At 38.8% G+C, this 19,716-nt stretch overlaps 3 protein-coding genes across 5 annotated transcripts; 1 reads left to right on the top strand and 2 right to left on the bottom strand.

The window, feature by feature from the left end:
* Window positions 1-512: 512 nt before the first annotated feature.
* On the bottom strand, window positions 513-4,786 carry LOC126801179 (long chain acyl-CoA synthetase 8). Its single transcript, XM_050528648.1, has 12 exons — window positions 4,622-4,786; window positions 3,885-4,438; window positions 3,724-3,804; window positions 3,296-3,565; window positions 2,984-3,115; window positions 2,734-2,907; window positions 2,397-2,626; window positions 2,054-2,171; window positions 1,536-1,667; window positions 1,328-1,462; window positions 1,023-1,229; window positions 513-928 (listed from the first exon to the last, which is right to left on the bottom strand). The coding sequence occupies exons 2-12, from the start codon at window positions 4,434-4,436 to the stop codon at window positions 764-766; spliced, it is 2,196 nt and encodes a 731-aa protein (XP_050384605.1). The 5' UTR covers window positions 4,437-4,438; window positions 4,622-4,786; the 3' UTR covers window positions 513-763.
* A 358-nt stretch (window positions 4,787-5,144) lies between these two features.
* On the bottom strand, window positions 5,145-8,046 carry LOC126801181 (heterogeneous nuclear ribonucleoprotein 1-like). The gene is made up of 6 exons (XM_050528649.1): window positions 7,933-8,046; window positions 7,800-7,840; window positions 7,526-7,689; window positions 7,328-7,427; window positions 7,064-7,233; window positions 5,145-6,796 (listed from the first exon to the last, which is right to left on the bottom strand). The coding sequence occupies exons 1-6, from the start codon at window positions 7,986-7,988 to the stop codon at window positions 6,272-6,274; spliced, it is 1,056 nt and encodes a 351-aa protein (XP_050384606.1). The 5' UTR covers window positions 7,989-8,046; the 3' UTR covers window positions 5,145-6,271.
* A 2,978-nt stretch (window positions 8,047-11,024) lies between these two features.
* Window positions 11,025-18,533, top strand: LOC126799040 (GBF-interacting protein 1-like). 3 transcript variants are annotated; one of them, XM_050526152.1, is made up of 11 exons: window positions 11,025-11,438; window positions 12,540-12,583; window positions 12,756-12,861; window positions 13,062-13,191; window positions 13,303-13,652; window positions 13,808-13,984; window positions 14,754-15,153; window positions 15,423-15,723; window positions 15,964-16,122; window positions 16,859-17,347; window positions 17,542-18,533. In XM_050526152.1, exons 1-11 carry the CDS (start codon window positions 11,273-11,275, stop codon window positions 17,836-17,838), a joined length of 2,619 nt encoding a protein of 872 aa, XP_050382109.1. In that variant the 5' UTR covers window positions 11,025-11,272; the 3' UTR covers window positions 17,839-18,533. The 3 variants fall into 3 exon arrangements, with proteins under 3 accessions (XP_050382109.1, XP_050382108.1, XP_050382106.1); XM_050526151.1 differs by having other exon boundaries at window positions 13,805-13,984; window positions 14,757-15,153; XM_050526149.1 differs by having other exon boundaries at window positions 13,805-13,984.
* The last annotated feature ends 1,183 nt before the right edge of the window (window positions 18,534-19,716 follow it).

Raw genomic sequence — 19,716 nt, 5'->3', positions numbered from 1 at the left:
GAACAAGTGAGTTGAAGCCGCCCCCTCAAAACCCTCCATGTATAGTTAAATTACCTCTTGTTTCAAAGCCACGGCTCGGAGTAAGATGGTCTGTCTAACTGTGAGCTTGAAAGAAGCAGTCAGTAGTTTTTTTTTTTTTTTTTGAGGGGAGAGAAGCGATAGTTTGCAACTCATATGCTAATAGATAAGGGTTGAGCAAATTAGGAGGGGCACAATTGAATTAGCGCATGAAAATTAATCGAGCCTAAGTTGGTACATCATACATGAATTATTTTTGCACGGTGCTAATTGCTGCTGCTTTTTTAAGGAGTTGCTACTAAACTGCAGCACACCTTGCAGTTTCCGTTAGTAGTTAGCAGCTTGAGCCGCAAGCATTCAAACAATGATTCAATACAACGGATATAATTTTGAAATGTGAACCTGTTGAGCAGCCCCCAAAGAGATTATATATACTGCATGCAAAGTTTCTATGAAGTTGCATGATTACTAAAGGCCTATTGAAAACCTTCAGCTAACAAGAAATGACACAGGAAAATCTCAAATTCATCTTTAGAATATATTACAAGTGGAAGAGAATTATCTTTAGAACAAAAGAAGACGGGTACAATTAGATATCAGTGGAATCTGTCATCGAAAAATGATTTGAGATTTCGTATCCCAGCGAGCATTCTTGCCTGGGTGTGCTTAAAGGACCAGAACACCATTAATTGATTATACACTCGAGGCCATGCAACTTGGGAAAACTAGGAAAACAGAAACTTGATCAAGCATATAACTTCTCAATCTCACTTTTGAACTTGGCCTTAATCTGCTCCCTCTTGATCTTGAGAGCAGCAGTAACCAATCCTGATTCGGGTGTCCATGGATCAGGCGCCAAATAAATCTTTCCAGGCAGTTCAAATTTGTCCAATTTTGCTTCTTTTGCTATCTGCACGACAATAGACGAATAAGAGAAATATAGATGGAGGAGAAAACTCTCAACTATCGGAAATCATTTAGTTGATAAAGAAAGACTCATGGACCTTGGAGAGCGACTGTTGGACCTCACTAACTGCTTCTCCTTTTGCACACAGCTCCGAAAAATCATTGTACTTGATTCCAGCTTGCTGAGCCCACTGCTCCAGGGCGCCACGCGCAGGGACAACTATAGCTACGCAGTAGTTGTGGAAGGGGTCTGCAAATACCATGATACTGTCCACATAATTGCTGTTTATTAATGCCGCCTCAACCTGCACCAAAGCCATGACCAATGTCGTTAACAACATAGAAGAAACTGCAACCTGTTTTATCCATCAACATACTAGAAATGGCACATTAGAATTAATACCTTTCCGAGGGAAATGTATTCTCCATGCTGAAGTTTAACAATATCCTTTTTCCTATCTATAATTTCAAGGCATCCATCAGGATGGAACCTTCCAATGTCACCAGTATAAAACCAGCGCATGCCATTCTTGTCAACCTATAGTATCCAAGAAATCGTCAATGACGCAGACTAATAAAGATAATTTAACAGCCAAAGTTAGAAATCTCACCTTGTAGACCTCGTCCGTCTTTTCTTGATTATTGAAGTACCCAGCAGTTACACTGGGTCCCCCAATTACAATCTCCCCACGGGGCATTGGCTTGTCAGATGGCAAGTATCCACCTTCTTTCCAAGAAACAAGCTGCATATAAAAGATATATCCATTTATATTGAAACCCTTCCAATAATGTATAACTATGAGTGCCATATCACATATTCAATATCCATCTTCTCTTCGTCAGTAAAACTTGCAAAGTTTCATTGGAGTTGGCATATAGAATATTGAGAAATATTCACCTGATCAATCACTGACCAAGAAAGAAATGCTCAACCACCCTCAGATTCAAAGGTATAGAGAATTACTAATAAGTTGAGTTAACTTTTTTCCACTGTAGGGTGATTGAGCATCATTTCTTTGGTCAGCAATCGACCAGCAACCACGTGAACACCACTGATAGACTATTAGTCTTAAAAGACATATATTGTACTGATCATGAATATCCTAAATTTTTCTAAAATATGCTATACCTTGACGTAACAACAAGGCAAGGGTGGGCCAACACGGCCCACTGTTGTGTCATCCGCCTCAGAAAACGTAGCTCCAGCAAATGTTTCAGTCAAGCCATATGCTTGCCCAATTGGAGCCCTGTTTAAAACAACAGCTTGCGCATGTAATTAAATGTATGCCAGATTGGGATCAACGGTGTGAAAGAATGAACAAATATAAATGCATGGCAATTGATTGACTGGCTATGAGATGCATAAGGATGCTCGTCATTTTTTCAGTTTTTAAATCAAGATTTTAGTATTATAGTCAGCTAACACCATAGAAATGCAAAATCATAGTTATAACAGCCAAGAAAACATTTACCCCATGCAGATATTGATGAATCGTTGTGAATCAGCAGATAAAGGAGCTCCACCACAGAGCATAAAACGTACACGGCCTCCCAGCCCCAGACGTATAACTTTAAAGACGAAGGTATCCCAAAACAATTTTTCCAGACCCCAAGCACCAAACCAGCTTCCTTCTACAGCAGGCAGCCGCCGATTAAATCCAATGTCAAAAAGTTTCTTTGATATCCCCCCTTTCTCCTCAACCTACAATACATCATAGCTATTGGTATAGGAAAAAAACTCAACCTACACTTTATGAACAAATTACAGAAGCTACTATAAAATCGCAGGCAAGGTGATCCACTATTTACCTTCTTAAAAACAGCGTCTCGAATGCGATCTATAATAGCAGGAACCGTAGTCATGAGAGTCGGCTTCAACGCAGAAACATCTCCCTTGGTTCCTTTCTTAATTTTATTTGAAGTGTCAGTTAAAGTCAATGCGGAACCATAACCAACTTTAACACCTGAAGCCATCATCACAGACTGGACAAACAACAATATTATAATTTCATCGAATATTGAATATAAATTAGTATAACAAATTTCCAATGAAACTTACCTCTGCAGCCAATTCAAAAACATGAGCTAAGGGCAAGTATGCTAAGTATGCATCAGTGCTACCCAGATTTGGAATCACTCTCATAACCGCTGTTGTAGTGGCTACAATATTGCCATGAGTTATCATGACTCCCTGCATCAACGCCACTCAATGATGTTAAAGGAAGCCAACACTCAGTTTTAGGACTTCTGTAATCAATTATTCAATTAACAGTCGAACAGCCAAAATTTTAAACATGCTGTTTGAATCTGTTTAGCTTCCGCAGTCAACAAAAGATATACAACTAGGGGATGGAAGATAATGGGAACAAACCTTTGGCAGACCTGTACTGCCGCTCGTATACATAATAACAGCAACATCATTCTTAGAAGGTAAACGTGGATGAACAGAACTTTCTTGTCCAAGTTTCTCAACTTCAGAAATGGATCTGACTGCCCAATTGCTATTACTTTCACATTCTTCAGCATCTGAACTTGCCTCGTTATCAAAATATATTACATTTTTTATGCTGGATAGGCTTGAGCTTATGGCAGCCAGCCTTTTCAACTGCTTTGAATCACAGATCAATGTTGATACTTGAGTCTGCCAAAAACAATAGAGCTTAAATTGAGGACTCCAACTTCTCCACCCTTTATATATTGTTACATTGTAGCAATAGAGCACCATTTGCTTAACATAAATCATTCATACATCAAAGGTTTAATAAAGTTTCTAGAATGAAGTAATTAACAGCAACTGACCTCATGAAGCGAGTGGATCAAGGCATCTTCACCTAGGGAAGAATAGATGGTAACAACAGTAAGATTCTGCCGGAAGCACCCCTGAAACAGAAAATAAACCAACTCCTTAAATCACAACATCAGAAACCAAAAGGCAGGCACATTAACAAGTTGAAGACTACCTGAAATGCTATAAACCACTCTGCACAAGTATCAGCAAAAATCGCGGCACGAGTATCCACATTATGCCCCAACTTAATAAGCCCCGACGCAAAGCTACAAGCACGATCATACACCTGCCTGTAAGTCTGCCACTCATACTCCCCCAAGTGAAGCTTCTCAAACTTCTTGCCACTACTAGCCGTGACAAGCTCCCTCCCAATCAACTTCCTGGTTCCAAGAAACTGATTAGGCCCATACTTCTCACACGACATCTCAAACAAGGCCGGCACAGTGGTTGCCTCCCCATCAGGTGATTCAATCAACTCATTAACTCGAATGTTCCGCATTGTGTAGCCTTCCTCGCCGCCAACCTGAGCAGGAACTCCACGCTGCTTCCTCTTCTTCCCCATAAACACAGCTGACAGCAACACGGGTACGAGTAGCGCGACAATAACCGCCCCCAGTATCCCAAAGATTCCATAGTCTTTGAGAAAAGACAAATGATCAACACCAACAGGACCACCCGTGTTTTCCGGAACCGAGTTCATGAAGCTCCCTTCAGTATCCTCCATCACTGAATGCATTGGATTAATACAATAAAAACGATTGTTGATCAATAGACACAGATTGAATCTCTAATGGCACACACAACACATGTACAAATTGATATTCATCATCGAAAACAGAAACGAACAAGATCATCAATAAAAGCAAATCAAATCAGATCACAACACAAAAGGATCTCCGGGCTTGATACCTCTGCTGCTTCAAAACAAGAATTAGGATCGTCCCGATTATTCTCAAAGAAAAGAGGATTGAGCTCGTTGCCGTGTGTGTGAGCTTGTTTGGTCTTTCTTTTGTAGAGGAAAGTAATTAGAACATTGTGGCTTGTGGGGTACGAGATTATCAAAACGACTGTAAGGATCTTGGGAAGGGCGTATGGCGTTGCGACTGGTATCCCAGGGCTAGTTTCGGTAGTTTTGACTCTCCATTTCCTCGAGTTACGACAACTGAACCGTATCCGGTATTTTATTGTGAGAAATGTTATTGACACGTGTGGCTTTACAAGTGAGTCACGTGGAAAAACCACTTATCTTCTCTCGGGCATGCTCCTATAAAATAGAGTCGGCTACTATGACAAAATCCAGCTCAAAGAAACTTTGAAAAGAAAAAATCAAAACAGGAACCATCGGAGATTTGAATGTTTCTGCAATTCCATATTTTGTTACTTGTTTCTCTCATGTTATGGTTCAATTTTGATCAAGTACCAAAGTCGACCATTCAAGGACAGAGGGTAGCTTCTATTTTCCAAATCCAATTGGTACGAGAAATATACATCCCAATTATAAGGCATTTGCACCGATTTAAAAGATTGCTCATGATCTCGCACCTCGACCCCTTGCAGTAACCTGCGGTTGTCTCTTGGAAGACGGAGGCACGTTCTCACCTTGCACGTCTCTTGAAGGACAATTGTGAATCACATTCTCACATTGCAGGCTCCAATCACAAAGAGATCAATGGAGTCCGCTAATTTTAGGGCCATGGACAGACATAAATCTTCAGGGAGCGTGCATCTTTCCTCCATGCCCCTCATATGCAGAGTCTGAGAGAAGCTTATCCACGAGAAGCGGATGTTGAGCTTGGATTCATCTTTGGCTCAGGCCCCATGGACCTCCTTTAAGAACTACACAACAGATATTTTCAATTCCTGATGATAATATATGTTAACTGAGAATAGTCATAAGCATGAGTCTGAAACTAAGGGACGTGCCGGTCCAATCCTTATGTAATTATGTGACTTGAGACAATGCAAAACCTGTCCACTATCAATCTGAAACTGTAAACCAAGTAATTTATGGTACTAGTTACCACCAGAAGAAAACAATGGTAACAGATATTTTCTACTTGCTGGCCATAGCTGTTAAAGAACCTACAATTGCAATCAATCCAAATTTGTAGCCTGTGTGGACATATGTAAACTACTTCACTAATTATCTCACAACAATGCACGCTCTTAGGTAAATAAAGATAATTGGTCTACATTCATGACCAGTGTGGACATAAGTGAACTAGCTAATTCACTAATCATCTCCCAACAATGCATAATAGCCAACCAAAAAAACAAAAAACTGGCACACAGTGCTTAAAATCAAATGAATATCAGAACACAAACTACACTAAGTTGATTCTAATAAACGTCACCACATAACTGTAACCGCTTCTAACTATCAAAAGGACAGAAAACATATGACTAAACATAACAAAGTCTTCTAAATTGATGATGATCTAAACTTGCAACAGGGTGAAACTAGTGGTTCTTCTGCTCTTCTAGCTAGTGCCTCTTGAGGTAGTGCCTAGGTACGATGGAACCAGCAAGCAACTTCTCTACGAAAGCTTAGACACAATTCTACCTTCCATAAGGGTGGTAACGACTACTGCCACCATAACCTGCCCCCCTACTAGCTCCATACAAGCCTCGTGGACCTTCATAACTAGCACCAGGCCCTGATTCATAACCATCACCTGAGACTGCACCGGCATAACTTCCATAGCCCCGAGCTTCACGCCCATATGCACCTAACCCGTTACCACCATATCCCTCACCAAGCCCACCACGATAGGATGAAAATCTACTAGGATACCCAAATGAAGAATCTCCATGATAACCAGGAAAAGGACCACCTCGGATACCCTCGAAACCAACACCAATGTCATTAGCATCTGAATAACCATTGTAATTATCAAACCTATTGCCAAAATCCCCATGTGACCTATAGGAAGGAGGGCCATAAGGAGGAAGGCCATAACCACTATATGTGTTACCAGCTAAATCATAACTAGCAGGGTATGGTTGTGGCCTAGAGTCTCTACTGAAGGCAGGAACATGAGCAGGGTTTGAGGCCTTCTTCGGTTCAGCCTTCTTGATCTCAACCTACAATAAAGAAGCAAGTTAACCTAAGCTCTTACTTAACAAATTCGTTCCTGAGACCTGGACTACCTAACACCCTGCATTCAAGCCCACTTATGTAGAAAAAGGGAACGTAAAAGTTGTATAAGACTCGAGAGAGAGAGAGATAAAAATACACACGTGCTTACAATTAGGAAGATACTTTAAAATAAAACCTCTTATTGTTCCTTTATATAAAACATATACGTAGCATACACCAAATACCGTCAAAGACCGTTGCCAAAAACTCACCTGTGTTCCATCCATATCAATTTTGTTACCATTGGCCAGCAAGTTATCAACAACTTTTTCACTCTCGAAAACAACAAATCCAAACCCTCGAGAGCGGTTAGTGGCATGCTCGCGTATGATCTGATGCTCCTCCACATTACCATACTTAGAAAAGAAATCCTTCAGTTCATCTGATGTTCAAATAAACACAAAACAAATCAGATGTGCAACACAATTTAAAGCACCAAAAACAACACTCCATGTAAGAAGATAACACACACAGACCTTCCGTAACAGTTCTCGGAATCCCGCCTACAAAAACTTTCTTAGTCTTGAAATCGTTAGCCTGCCCAGCACCTTTCGGAATAGTTCTCTTAATCTCAACCTAGTCAAAAAATGCGTGCCAGCTATCAAAATCAAATTATTCTATCCTATCCTAACTAGCCGAAATTGAATTTTCTAAACAAATAAGCCGAAGCTTACCTGCTTGTCATTAATGACGTGAGTCTCTTGGATAACCTGATCAACAACAGAGGGATCGGAGTATGTAATGAAGCCGAAACCCCGAGGGATCCCGGTTTGGCGGTCCTTCATGATCACAGAGTCTATAATCTCCCCGTACTTCTCAAAGTGCTTAATGAACGTCTCTGCAGCCACATCAATCAGATAATGAGCAATTCGCAATAAAAATAAATATAAATACCTAATCGAACTCAGCAGAATACATAAAATATCAACTTAATGTTCATCATCTTACCGAGGGTGGTGTTTTTGGCCAAGCCTCCGATGAAGATTTTTCTGCAGCAAAAAAAAATGGAAAATTCATTAGCTTAATGTTCAGATATGGATGATTAGGGCATCGGAGAGATAGAGAGGGAAGGGGAGCTGACCCAGGGCTAGCGCCGTCGCCGGAGTGAGGGTTGAAGTCGCCTTTCTTGGAAGCCATGTCCGATTTGGTGGTGAAGGATTTTCAGAGAGAGAGAGATGTGGAAGCGATTTTTTAGGTTTTGGAGGCAATCCAGTAAAATTAGAAGCTGCTTTTATAGACGCCATGCTGTTATTTACAGAGGCGGTGCGTTTTTTACAGGGTCGGTTTAACGGGGTTAACTCGTAGAGATTGGGTTAAAGTTAAACCGGGTTGGTTTTGTGTGTTGGGCCTTGAGGGGTGGAACAACTCCCTTTGGGCCTACTGATGAATTTGGTCCAAATAAGAAATTGCAAGTCGAAACCTCTAGAGCATGATCAAACTGAACAACGGAGCTTGAAGAAAGAGGCGACGCTCATACTCTGAGTCAATCAAATCGGACATACTGAAAAATAGTAGTAGAGAAACACTATATATCAAAAGATGACAGGGAAGAGTTTCATTACTTGTCTTAACTTGGATGAGATTGAAATCAGAAGGATAGAATACTTCAAATATGATAGTGGAGTGTACTTGAGTTAGATGTCTTCAGCTCATATGGTATAAATTACATATAATTATAAATTTTGATTGACATATCCTCATCACATAATATTAGTTTATTTGAAATCATCCACTCAGAGGCTTAGAGCCTCTTGTCCAGATTTGTGTTATACTTCATATCTTCGATAAGACAGTACGTAAGTCACACAACAATATTGATCAAATGTTTTCCTAGGTTTATACCAAAAGTCAATTTAGAACTAAAAAAGTGATATCTTCCTTAAACTAATTGATTACATTGGCACTTGAACATTAGTCTCCAAACAATTATAAAAAGAGGGGTATGCACACCCTAAATAAGTAGATTGGTCATTAGTCAAACCCAAGATCCACCCAACTAATCGTGCAGCATATAATAATACGAAAAGTTAATTCCAAAATTGGTGAATGATAATCATTCTTTGGTAGTAACACTAGTGGCTAATAGATTGCATTTGGGCATCTCCAACAGTGTTATAGATTTTAATAGTTAAAAATAGCTAAAAACAACATTTAGCTACTCTCATAATGGGTTGTACTACAACAATGTTAACTATTTTTTAAGTTAATTTATATTTCAACACACAATATAATTTAGCTAGAGTTATTTTCTTTCTATTTTCTAGCTATATTTAGCTAGAGTTTTTAGCTAAATTTAATTCTAACTTATAAATAGCTAGAATGATTGAAATCAAAGTTATCATAAATTTTGTTTAAAAGCTAATATTTTTTTATAATAACTAGTCTCTTGGCTAGTTAGCACAGTTTCCTTATACTCCTAACAACTATCATCATAATTACGATCCCTTTTAACTACTTAAGTATATTCTACCGGCAAGAACCGTCGCTGATCAGCCTGGTCTGATAATTCCATCAATATTCACCTACTCCATCGCAAATTAAGCACAATAATAATTTATACCATGCATAGATTTTCTATTTCATTATGGGATGACAAGCTCTATCCATGACTGTTCTTTAATTGATAGAGAAGAAGAACAAACGCCATGACTAGTAAAATTCATCTCTAATCACTATAATTTTGAATATTACATGAAATATGACTGAAAATTCATAATTTATCCTCGTAATCTTTCACATTGTAGCATAAGAATACTAAAGGGCTCAATACTAAACCACATATTAAAAAGGCGATTTACAAACACGCTCATAATAATACACCAATGATGACGCAATAAACCTCGGGAATGTCTTGTCAAGCTACGAAAGTATTCTAACTAACATTTTAGGGACAAACCTTTACTCGCATAATCATATATCATGGTGAAAACTACAATTTATAACCATATACGGTCCTTGTTTTTGAAAGTAATACATACCAAAGGGCAAAAAAAAAAAAATACAGCCTACCATACGCGAGGGATGTAGAAACTCCAAGACCATGACACAATCAACTAAACCAAAAATCATAAGAGATAAAAAAAAATTATATAGAATTTTGAACTAAACGAAAGTACTTGAAAAATTTAAAATAATAAATAATTTAACAAAATTGATACAATAAACTAAGTGACTTGTAAAAATTAAGAAGCAATCAAAACTAGAATAATATATGATTGCGACCATGGTTACATATTTGAACCAACCAAAGTTGTCATTTGAATGACCTCGTTGAATACAATAAATCAAGATATATACTCAAACTAATAAAATGACATGCATACATTTTAAATCCATTTGGAATACCCTAATATCGATTCATACCAATGCAATGTCATGCATGCACCATGTCTCCATTTCGGGAATACCTCATGGAATTACAATAAACACATCAATAAGATGACAATGAATCTACGTGAATAATGTGATAAATGACAGTCAATCTATACATTGGCTTACAAAGAATATATATGTTGGATGACAACGAATTCAATTTCATTAAATTAACCTGAAAATGCTCGAAAGATGCAAATATGTCATTACGTCATTTAAACCATTACAAAGAAAAATAAATATATGTTACCTTCAATGGTGTTCATATGCATTTTGGGTTTTCCTAAGAATTGAATAATGTTCTCACCTTGATTGGCTTGACTTGAGTTATTGTATATACCTAGAACTCTTTTAATTGAAAAAAAGAAAAAGAAAAATGGAGGACCAAACTAACCTACCAAGTACCAAAGGTCTACAATTCCATCATGTAAAGGCAGTGGTATGATTGAGCTAGGATAACAAACACACTCTGAAAGGTTTTCTACTGCAAAAAATGGAGCAAGGATTCCACTTGGTTCCATTAATTATTCATTCATATCAAATCAATGGGAAAATGCTCAGTCTGCTGTCTTCTGACTAACCCCAAATCAAACACATTTTAAAGAACCAATGGGGTAATTTTCTTCTCTGATGCAAAATGGGAATCAAATTGATCACCAAAAATAAAAGATTTACCCAAAAAAAAAAACAATTAAAATAGAGAAAATCCAAAAAGCCCTACACTCCAAAAACACTTCCATTTAGCTCCCTCCCCCTTCTCTCTCCCTCCCCCTTCTCTCTTCTTGTTCTCCTTCTCATTCTTCTCTCGTACTTGTCTTTAGATCAATTCAAAATCACCCATCAAAAAGTTGCAATCTTTTTCATTTTTATTTCCCAACTTTTTTTTTGTTTTCCTTTGTTTTGTTCATGTTGATATAGTGCTCATCTTCTTCAAAATCCCCAACCCTGCAAATTTCACCCTCTGCGTGCGTTTTGGTCTCTACCCTATTTCACATTCCCCCTCAGAAGCTATAAAGTCTGGGTCTTTAGGCTTTTCTGGGTCTGCAAAGATGACCAGTGGTGGTGGGTTTAGGGTTTCAAGCCCAACCAGTGTGAGGAAGACGATCCAGGACATCAAAGAGATCACAGGCAATCACAGCGAGGATGAAATCTATGCAATGCTCAAGGAATGTAACATGGATCCCAATGAGACCGTCCAGAAGCTTCTCCTTCAGGGTACCCTTTTCAATTTTGATGCCCTTGGCTTTTGATTGGTGGTCGATTTTGGTTTGGTTACTTTGATGTGATCTGTGTGGTAAAGTTGTTGTCTTTGGTGCTGGGTTTTGGTTTGTTTTGGGGTGTTTCATTCGGGTTTGATTTGGTTTTGGATTGTGTGGGAGTGTGAATTGAGTTGGGTTTTTGATTTGCTATGATGGGGTTTCACTGTTTGTGTGCTTTTAATGAGGTTTAGGTTGGTTCTGATATAGTGATATTGTAATTATGGATTAAGCTCTACTACTATGTCGGTTTGCGTGTAAATTTATGATTAGGATTTCATTTTGTGTTGAGCCTGTGGTCATTTTTGGGGACCAGGAGTAGTTAATAGCTTTCACAAATCCTGTTCTCTTAGTTGATGTTGAGATACTGTTGGTAGGTATAGTTGTTCATTTGTAGTCATGAACATAGGTGTAAAAGGAAACAAAACCTAGTTATCAGCTTCGGGTCCAAAGTATTTGAGCTATGTTCTGTAAGTGTTATTGTTGCATCTGACATTGTTCAGTTTTGATGTATGGCTTTCACAAAGATTAGCACTCCCAACAGGATTTTTTTAGCACCTGGTTAAGTACAATGCAAAGCCTTTAGTAACAGCGAATAGCGGAAAATCAAAGATGTCTTTGTGCTTTATCGTTTTATTGTGTTAGTGGCCGAAACATTATTGAGTAATCTTAGGAGTGAGGATGTGGACATCAATGTTGCTGAGTGTCCATTGGTTGTTTTCAACTTGCAGTGCCAATGCAAGATTTATATGTTGACTTTTGCTAGTGTAGGAAGCTGTTAGACAACTGAACATTCTTAGATCTCTTCCCTTCCCTCTCCCGCACACACGTTGACATTTGAATCTACTCATAGGCAATTCATTATAGGTGCCACTTCTCATTCTTGGCCTGTGGTTGTGGTGCATTTCCTGCATGGTAGCTGCTAACAGACAAAATAAAGTTAATGCCTGCATGTGCATTGATACTATTTGAACAATTCTATCTACTTAATCATTCTGCTCTTCTTGTTTCCTTTAATTTCTACTTTGTTTTAAATAATAACATATATGCTGGTCTACAGATCCTTTTCATGAGGTAAAAAGGAAGCGTGACAAGAGAAAAGAGGTAAGATATTATATATCCCAGCTGGTCGGTCATGTAGTGGGACTTCTTCTATCATGAAGCAACTGTACTGTTTATTAAAAAAGAAAAACAGAAAGCACTTATTATTTACTTCTGATACAGATGGTATTTCCTTTTAATTTTGGGTCTCAACTGATTGTTGTAAACCTTGCAGAATCTGAACAACAAGGAGTCTGCAGAGCCGCGGTGGAGACCTGGAATGCAGGGTAAGGGGGCTAGGGGTGGTCGGGGGAATTTTTCAGCTCGTCATATATCACATGGTGAGTGAAGTTCAAATAGAATTTGTATGAGGCTCAGTATTCAAACATTTAGCTGTGTTAAACTGTTTTTTTTTGGGTATTTCTGGCCCTTCGTCGTTAGAGGGAATATTCGTTAACATGCTGTGTTATTTATATAACAGTTTTAAAGTATATGCCATTAATATTCAACCAAGCTAAATTTCTTATTGTCTACCTGTAAGATGCTGGTGGCGGCAGGAACTCAGGTCCTGGAACTGAGAATGGACCTGCTCAGGTTACAGAGAAAGGTGTTGCCCCCTCTTTGCCAACCTCTCGGGAGACAAAAACTAAAGAGAGAAATCTCACAACAAGGTGGCTATACTTTAGATGGCGATGCATTTTTTACGTTTCTCAAGGCCCTTTTTTTCTGAATTTTATTTTTATAAATACAATGTGAACATTTATGTTTAAAATCTTTTACAGAACTGTACCTGCAATTGTGGGTGGTCCTACCAATGTGGTTTCTGGAACTACTACTATGGGGCCTACCTCGAAGTCATCTTCTGGAACTAGTGCTGATATAAGTTTATCATTGATTGGAGATAATCCGGGTAGCTTGGCCTCCCCAGAGGATGCAAAAAAAGATCCCAGGAGTGCATTTGGCAATGAGGACTTGCATGAGCAGGCTGCTCCAAGTTCCAGCAGTAACTCAGCTTTGCCAAACCCAGTGTCTACGTTGGGAGTATGCTTCTCCTCATCAGATCCTGTACTGGTGCCATCTAATGATTCACGGCTCCCAGGTTCTGTGGGCACAATCAAACGTGAAGTTGCGAGTAAGCCAATTGCAACTAGAATTTATGCAGAATTCTATTTGATCAAAGATTATTTATTTGCTCTCCTTGAGTATCTAGAAACTGCTAACTAGTAGACAAGAGAAAAATAATTATGTGTAACTAATAGTTGCTTTTTCTGGGTGACAATATAGCAGCTTCTGAGGTTGGCAGCTCTTTAGCACATGGAAAAACAAGCAAAACACTGGGAGTTGGGAAAAATCAGGCCTCTGATATTTCACATCCTTCATCTACATCAACTCATGGGGGTTCGGTTAGTCGGCCATCATCTAATTATAGTAGCCGGTCGCAGCAACTAACTGGCACCCAAAAAGGTAATGAATTAGTTTTGTCTGTCTGTCTGTCTGCTGTTAAATAAATAATTATGCTGTCTATTTATATCATGGTCTCTGAGAAACTGTAGGATTCTATTACAATTTAAGCTTTACCTTGACTGCTTCCCAACAGAGTAAACATACAAGGAAATTGTAATGATTGTTATTGTATTGTTGAGCTTTTGTTTTTTTATATTTTTTTTATTACCGTGGTTGTACTTATCATTTTGAAACATCTAATCATATTGATCGGAATGCTAAATGATCGGTTAATTTGCAAGTAATTATTAAAATTGATTCACCACCTCTGGCGTGTTGCTGTCTTTTACATTTTTAAAAAGGAGAATGGTTATAATAGAAGTCTGTTTTGTTACTTGACAAATCACAGTCTGTCTTTTTCCTCTGGTTCCATTTGCTTAGTTCTCTCTCTATCTCTTTTATGGTTAAAATATTCTTATCAAGAAATATCAGAGTTTTCTCTATCTATGGCATTGTGCTTGATTATAGCCTCAATGATAATTTTTATGATGAACTAAGAAACAACAACACAATAATAATAATAATAATAATAATTATAATAATAATAATTATAATAATAATAATAATAATTATAATAATAATAATAAAGAAGCTATGGTGCATACATTATGCCTAAGTTTTGTATATAATTTTTCTCAAGGAAAAATACAGCTGATGACGTTCTTTTATTTGCTCAAATGTTCATGATAGTCTTAACCAAAATTTATGTAATTTATGATCCCTACTTTAGCAGTTGGTACCAACAAGGAGTGGAAACCAAAGCCGATAGTTCCTGCTGTTGTTCAAGGGCAGGCAACAGCTAATATAGCTGCGTCTGAGGTGCCTGCTGATTTGGTAGAGGTTCCTTCACAGTCACAGCCTGTTTCAAGTGTCCTTGATTCGGAAGATGCAACTTCAAAACTGCAGAAGAAGCTAGATGAATTACAGCTTCCACAGCGCAAATTAGTTATTCTTCCGAATCATATACATGTTCCTGAGTCTGAGCGAAACAAGTTGAGTTTTGGAAGTTTTGGGGCAACATTTGGCGTAACAAATAGCTATGTCAGTGGTCCTGAGAGCGAGAAGAGCTCTACACCTCGATCTGAAACTTCTCAGGTTATTGAAGAATCTGCGGAGGAACAGTCCTCAAGGTTTGTGTGATAACTATCTACTAAAACAGCTTTGTGTTTATTGCATTTTGCGGGAAAACAAGAATATTGTTAAACCCTAATAATGAGTATGATCTCATTCCCTCAAACATTTATGATTTTTTTTTATCACTTTGGTTAGCCTCTGTTTGAATTTATCATACTGTTCATAAGTTGACAAAAATTTACTTCAAATCCCTGTATTTCTATCCTTCATGTGGGGACATTTCTCTTAAAAGATGCTGATCTGATTTTGTTAACATGTGATCCAGCAATCAATATGTGTTGGCAAGTGCTGATGAGAGTGATTTTCCTGATTGTCCGCAATCACCGACACAAATACTTGAAAACCTATCATCTGGTGAGGGCGATGTCACATCCAGTGCAGCCCAAGGACATAATGAACATAAGCATGACACCGTATTGGCGTCCGGAGGTCATCAGCTCCCGGTGGCTAATACTGCTCCGAATTACAGTTTTGGAATTGTTCCTCCAATTTTAGGGAGTCAGCTTGCGGCATTTGAAAACTCCGAGTCTCAAGCACGTGATATATCTCGGCTTCCAAGCTTTGTTGTAAGTTCACAAACCTAAGCCGTTGCCATCTGAATATTTTGATTTTGCAACTCCTACATTATAACTAACTCTTTATCCCAACTAATCAGAGTGCAAGCATAGATGTGCAATAACTTCTAAATTTGAACTTTTTGACTAATGTTGAAACATTTGTCAACTGATTCAAGTTGTGAACTTGGATGTTAGATGTTTCTCTTATTTTGCAATGGATTGATAGTCATTGTAACTGTGTATCCACAGGTACAGCAACCTTTTGACCCAGCAAGTTATTATGCCCAATTTTACCGCTCAGGTGCTGATAGTGATGGCCATCTTTCTCCTTTTCCATCTCCTGGAGTGTCCACAAAGTATAATGGCAATGTTGGAGTATTGCCTCCAAGTTCTCTGTCTCCGCAAGAGGTTTGCATCTTAGTTTGCATTTATAGTTCATTTTTCATTCCAGTCGAGAGGAAAATAGTTTTTCATGAGTGCAATGCAAGCTCATATGTAGACTGGTGGAGTTTTCATAACTTAATATTCCTTCATTACTTCTCATGTTAATGCAGCTCCTACTTGATTCTTTATTTTTGATATTGGTGGTGCCATGGTGGTTGTGTTTTGTTTGTGTGTGCGTGCTCGTGTTTGTGCTCTTCATTTTCATTATCCTTTTTATTTTTCAGTACTACATTTGCGCAGAATTGTGTGGCAGAAAACTTATTAAGCTACTCGGCAGAAGTTTGTTGCTAAGCAGTACAAGCTATCTGGATAATTTTATCTTGTAGGGTAAATAACAATAATACCTGATTAGTTCTTTAATTTTGAAAATTAATTGTGTTTAAACACCTTCACTATGCACACTAGCAAGTAGCAGTCCACTTGCCTGCCTGGAGCAAAGACATTATTTGGTCAAGCACCTCCTCATGTCTGATCTTGAAATTCACCTGTGTTCTCTTCTCATGAAAGCGTGGATCAGTGTAGACTATCTAGTTGTCAGGATTTGCTACCTTACATGTTCTTGAATATTATGAAGCAGTGGCTAAAGTTTTGATCTAATTATTGTTCTCTAACTTAGAAGTTTTAGGGTATCTCAGTCTAAGAATCTTGTGCTGGAATGTTAGTTTTGCCCTTTCTTTTAATGCTATTATACTATCTGCAGGGTGGGGTTCTTTCGGCAGCTGGTCCAACACCATTGGTGACACAGGCTTCAGGGCTTGTGCAAAGCTCAATAGCTGTTACTCAGCAGCAGCCAGTTCCTGTCTTCCGATCACCAGCTGGGATGCACATATCTCATTATCCAAACTATATTCCTTACGGTCATTACTACAACCCATTCTACGTTCCACCTCCCATCCACCAATATTTGGGTAATGGGGCGTTTCCTCAACAACCTCAAGCAGGTGGTGTGTATCCAGCTCCACCAACAGCTGCTGCCACAGGAGTCAAATACTCTTTGCCACAATACAAAGCAGGGACTAATACAGGAAACTCAAATCACATGGGAATGGCAAGTGGATATGGCCCTTACGGCTCTTCCCCGGCTGGTTATAATCCCAGTCCTGCTACGACTGCGGGAAACACTACTACTAATGAAGATCTTAGCACATCTCAGTTCAAGGAGAATAATGTGTACATAACTGGACAGCAGGTTGGTTTTAATCGTTACCTATTGATCTTTTGTTGCCCCTTTTGCCTTTGGAATGGTAGTCCAATAGTTAAGAATGTTGGAGTGTAGATTTTGCTTTGACCTTTTCTTGTTTCTGAGGACATCAACTTCTACTATTTCTCTAGAACTGCATGATGATAGACTGATAGTTATATACAAATTGTGCTTTTCTACAGAGTGAAGGTTCGTCCGTATGGATTGCTGCACCTAACCGAGAAATGCCAAGCTTAACAAGCTCATTTTACAACCTTCCCACTCAGAGTCAGCATGTGACTTTCACTCCGACGCAGGCCAGCCATGGTACTTTTGCTGGTCTATACCACCCTGCACAAGCAGTATCAGCTGCAGCCGTACATCCACTTCTGCAACAGTCCCAACCCATGGCTGGGGCCGTTGACATGGTGGGACCTGGGGGGAATGTTTATCAGCAGCCTCAGCACGCACAACAAATGAACTGGCCTAGTAACTACTGAAATAGCAGAATTGCAAGTCCAGTCAACTGAGAATTATTTTGGGCAACTCAAACTATTTTGGATGGAGAGAAACTTCAAGAAGATACCGACTTGGCAGAGATTGAGTGTAAATCTGTAAAAGGAGGCTGAAAAAAAAAGTTGCTGATAGTTTCTTCTGATTGTTTGGGTTGAGGACATAAAAGGTGCAATCCACCTGTAACTGTTATTGACCGTTTTAGTTAGTCAAGGTAGAAATGGCAGGTCTTCTCTTTTTGCTGCTTTATGGTGTTACCATTTTCTCCTTCTCTCAGTTTCAAGCCCTCTTGTCTCTTCCGCTTTCTTCTCTCTTTTGTTTTTCTTTCTAAACTTCTTTGGAAGTTCTTGAACTTAGAATTTACTGTTGAGTGGTGAGAATCTCTTTCATTCTTTTACTCTTATATGAGGTTTTATAGGTTTTGGAAGGTAAGATATAGGCTGGTGAAGAATTTTCCCAATTCCATTGTTCTCCTTCTGCTGTCTTACCTGTAAAGTGAATTTTGATAGCAAGGAAAACTGTATTGAAATGTTGTGTTGGTATAACAGAAGCAAACATCCCAATTGTTTTAGTTCACTGTCATTGCTTCTCAAAGTTTGCAGGGTTTTTAGGGCCATTTATTCTTGTCCTTTGACGAATTATGTAGATGGATTGATATCTTAGTGCAGAAGTCTTTTTGTGATATACCCTTCTCCGTTCTCTAGTAACACTAACTAATTTAGATTTCTTCGGAACATGCTTATTATCTCCCTTATGAAAAAGATTGATGAGGTTGAAGTCCATTGCATGTGATTACCTGCAAGCAGTGTCATTGTCATTGTTTGTAGGATGGAACTGTGCTTGGTAAGCAAAGAAGCCTTGATATTATATGAGCAGTTTTGGTATGCGATGAGTTTGATGATGATTGTTGACCTGTTGAAGTCTACATATTTGTCTTCAGAACACGCGTTTGAAATGAAACTGCAGGCCAATTTCTCTGATTTGATCTGGAGGGAGCTATATGGTGAGTGCTTACAACAAATCCAAACACGGACTCTCCTTTGTTGGCTTGCCTAGATTTAATTCTTTTAGTAATATAACCGTTATCAGCATCTATGAATTAATGTTAGACCGAAGAGACGTATCACGTTTTTGCCTCTTTGAATTCATCGATGTGCAAAATGTTATAAAAGGGTGCCTGGTGTTTCTGCTCTAGACTGCAATGGTAGATGTCCAAGCGCTGCAGAAGTATAGCTAAGTTGCCATGCTCAACAAGTTCCTCAATGTCCATAAACTGGGGCCGTTCTCAAAGCTTGTGCAGGTGCCGCCTAAGCAAGCTCCGGCACAGTCAGAGGAGAATGGTAACTCTGTTTTGAAGGTTGTTCACGCGGGTGGAAATGTTGATAGTTACTACATGGCTATTCATGCAGCTAAGATATTGGAGAAGTACCCTTCTTTCTTGCTTGCTAGGCCTGAAGTCTTTAGACGGCCATGGGACTCAGTAGTGAAGCCGGATGCAATCCTCATGCCCGGAGAGAAAGTTTTTCTTGTTCCCCACCGGACTCTGAGGAAGCTACGTCGCAAGATAAGGAGACCCGGGATGGATTTTTCTGCCAATTCTCTCATGTCTCAACCATCTATCGATGTGTCAACTAAGATCATTTCACAGAGGAGACATGTTGATAGTGCAGTTGCTGGTGCAAGTGAGAGAGACGCTTCCATTTGTAGAGCTATTAGCAGAAACAAAGGTGATGGCAAGAAGCATGTGACCTTTTTTGGCATCAAGAAACATGTGACATTTGCTGGCCTTGATGTGAAGAAGCACAAACCGGAGAAGACTCCCAGTAAAACTGAGCGTGATTCAAGTGAAATTTCGAGTTCCTTAA

The sequence above is a fragment of the Argentina anserina genome, chromosome 6 (genome assembly GCF_933775445.1).
Source record: "Argentina anserina chromosome 6, drPotAnse1.1, whole genome shotgun sequence".
NCBI classification, from domain to species: domain Eukaryota; kingdom Viridiplantae; phylum Streptophyta; class Magnoliopsida; order Rosales; family Rosaceae; genus Argentina; species Argentina anserina.
This window is presented reverse-complemented; position numbering and strand designations above follow the sequence as displayed.

Coding starts and splice junctions, on each gene's coding strand:
- LOC126801179 (XM_050528648.1), bottom strand. CDS start 4,436: ATGGAGGATACTGAAGGGAGCTTCATGAACTCGGTTCCGGAAAACACG. Junction 3,116..3,295: donor GCAGTACAGGTCTGCCAAAG/GTTTGTTCCCAT, acceptor GCGTTGATGCAG/GGAGTCATGATAACTCATGG. Junction 2,627..2,733: donor GAGACGCTGTTTTTAAGAAG/GTAAATAGTGGA, acceptor GATGTATTGTAG/GTTGAGGAGAAAGGGGGGAT.
- LOC126799040 (XM_050526149.1), top strand. CDS start 11,273: ATGACCAGTGGTGGTGGGTTTAGGGTTTCAAGCCCAACCAGTGTGAGG. Junction 16,123..16,858: donor GTTCTCTGTCTCCGCAAGAG/GTTTGCATCTTA, acceptor TACTATCTGCAG/GGTGGGGTTCTTTCGGCAGC. Junction 17,348..17,541: donor TGTACATAACTGGACAGCAG/GTTGGTTTTAAT, acceptor GCTTTTCTACAG/AGTGAAGGTTCGTCCGTATG.
- LOC126801181 (XM_050528649.1), bottom strand. CDS start 7,988: ATGGCTTCCAAGAAAGGCGACTTCAACCCTCACTCCGGCGACGGCGCT. Junction 7,841..7,932: donor GGCGACGGCGCTAGCCCTGG/GTCAGCTCCCCT, acceptor TTTTTGCTGCAG/AAAAATCTTCATCGGAGGCT. Junction 6,797..7,063: donor TTGATATGGATGGAACACAG/GTGAGTTTTTGG, acceptor TCTTTATTGTAG/GTTGAGATCAAGAAGGCTGA.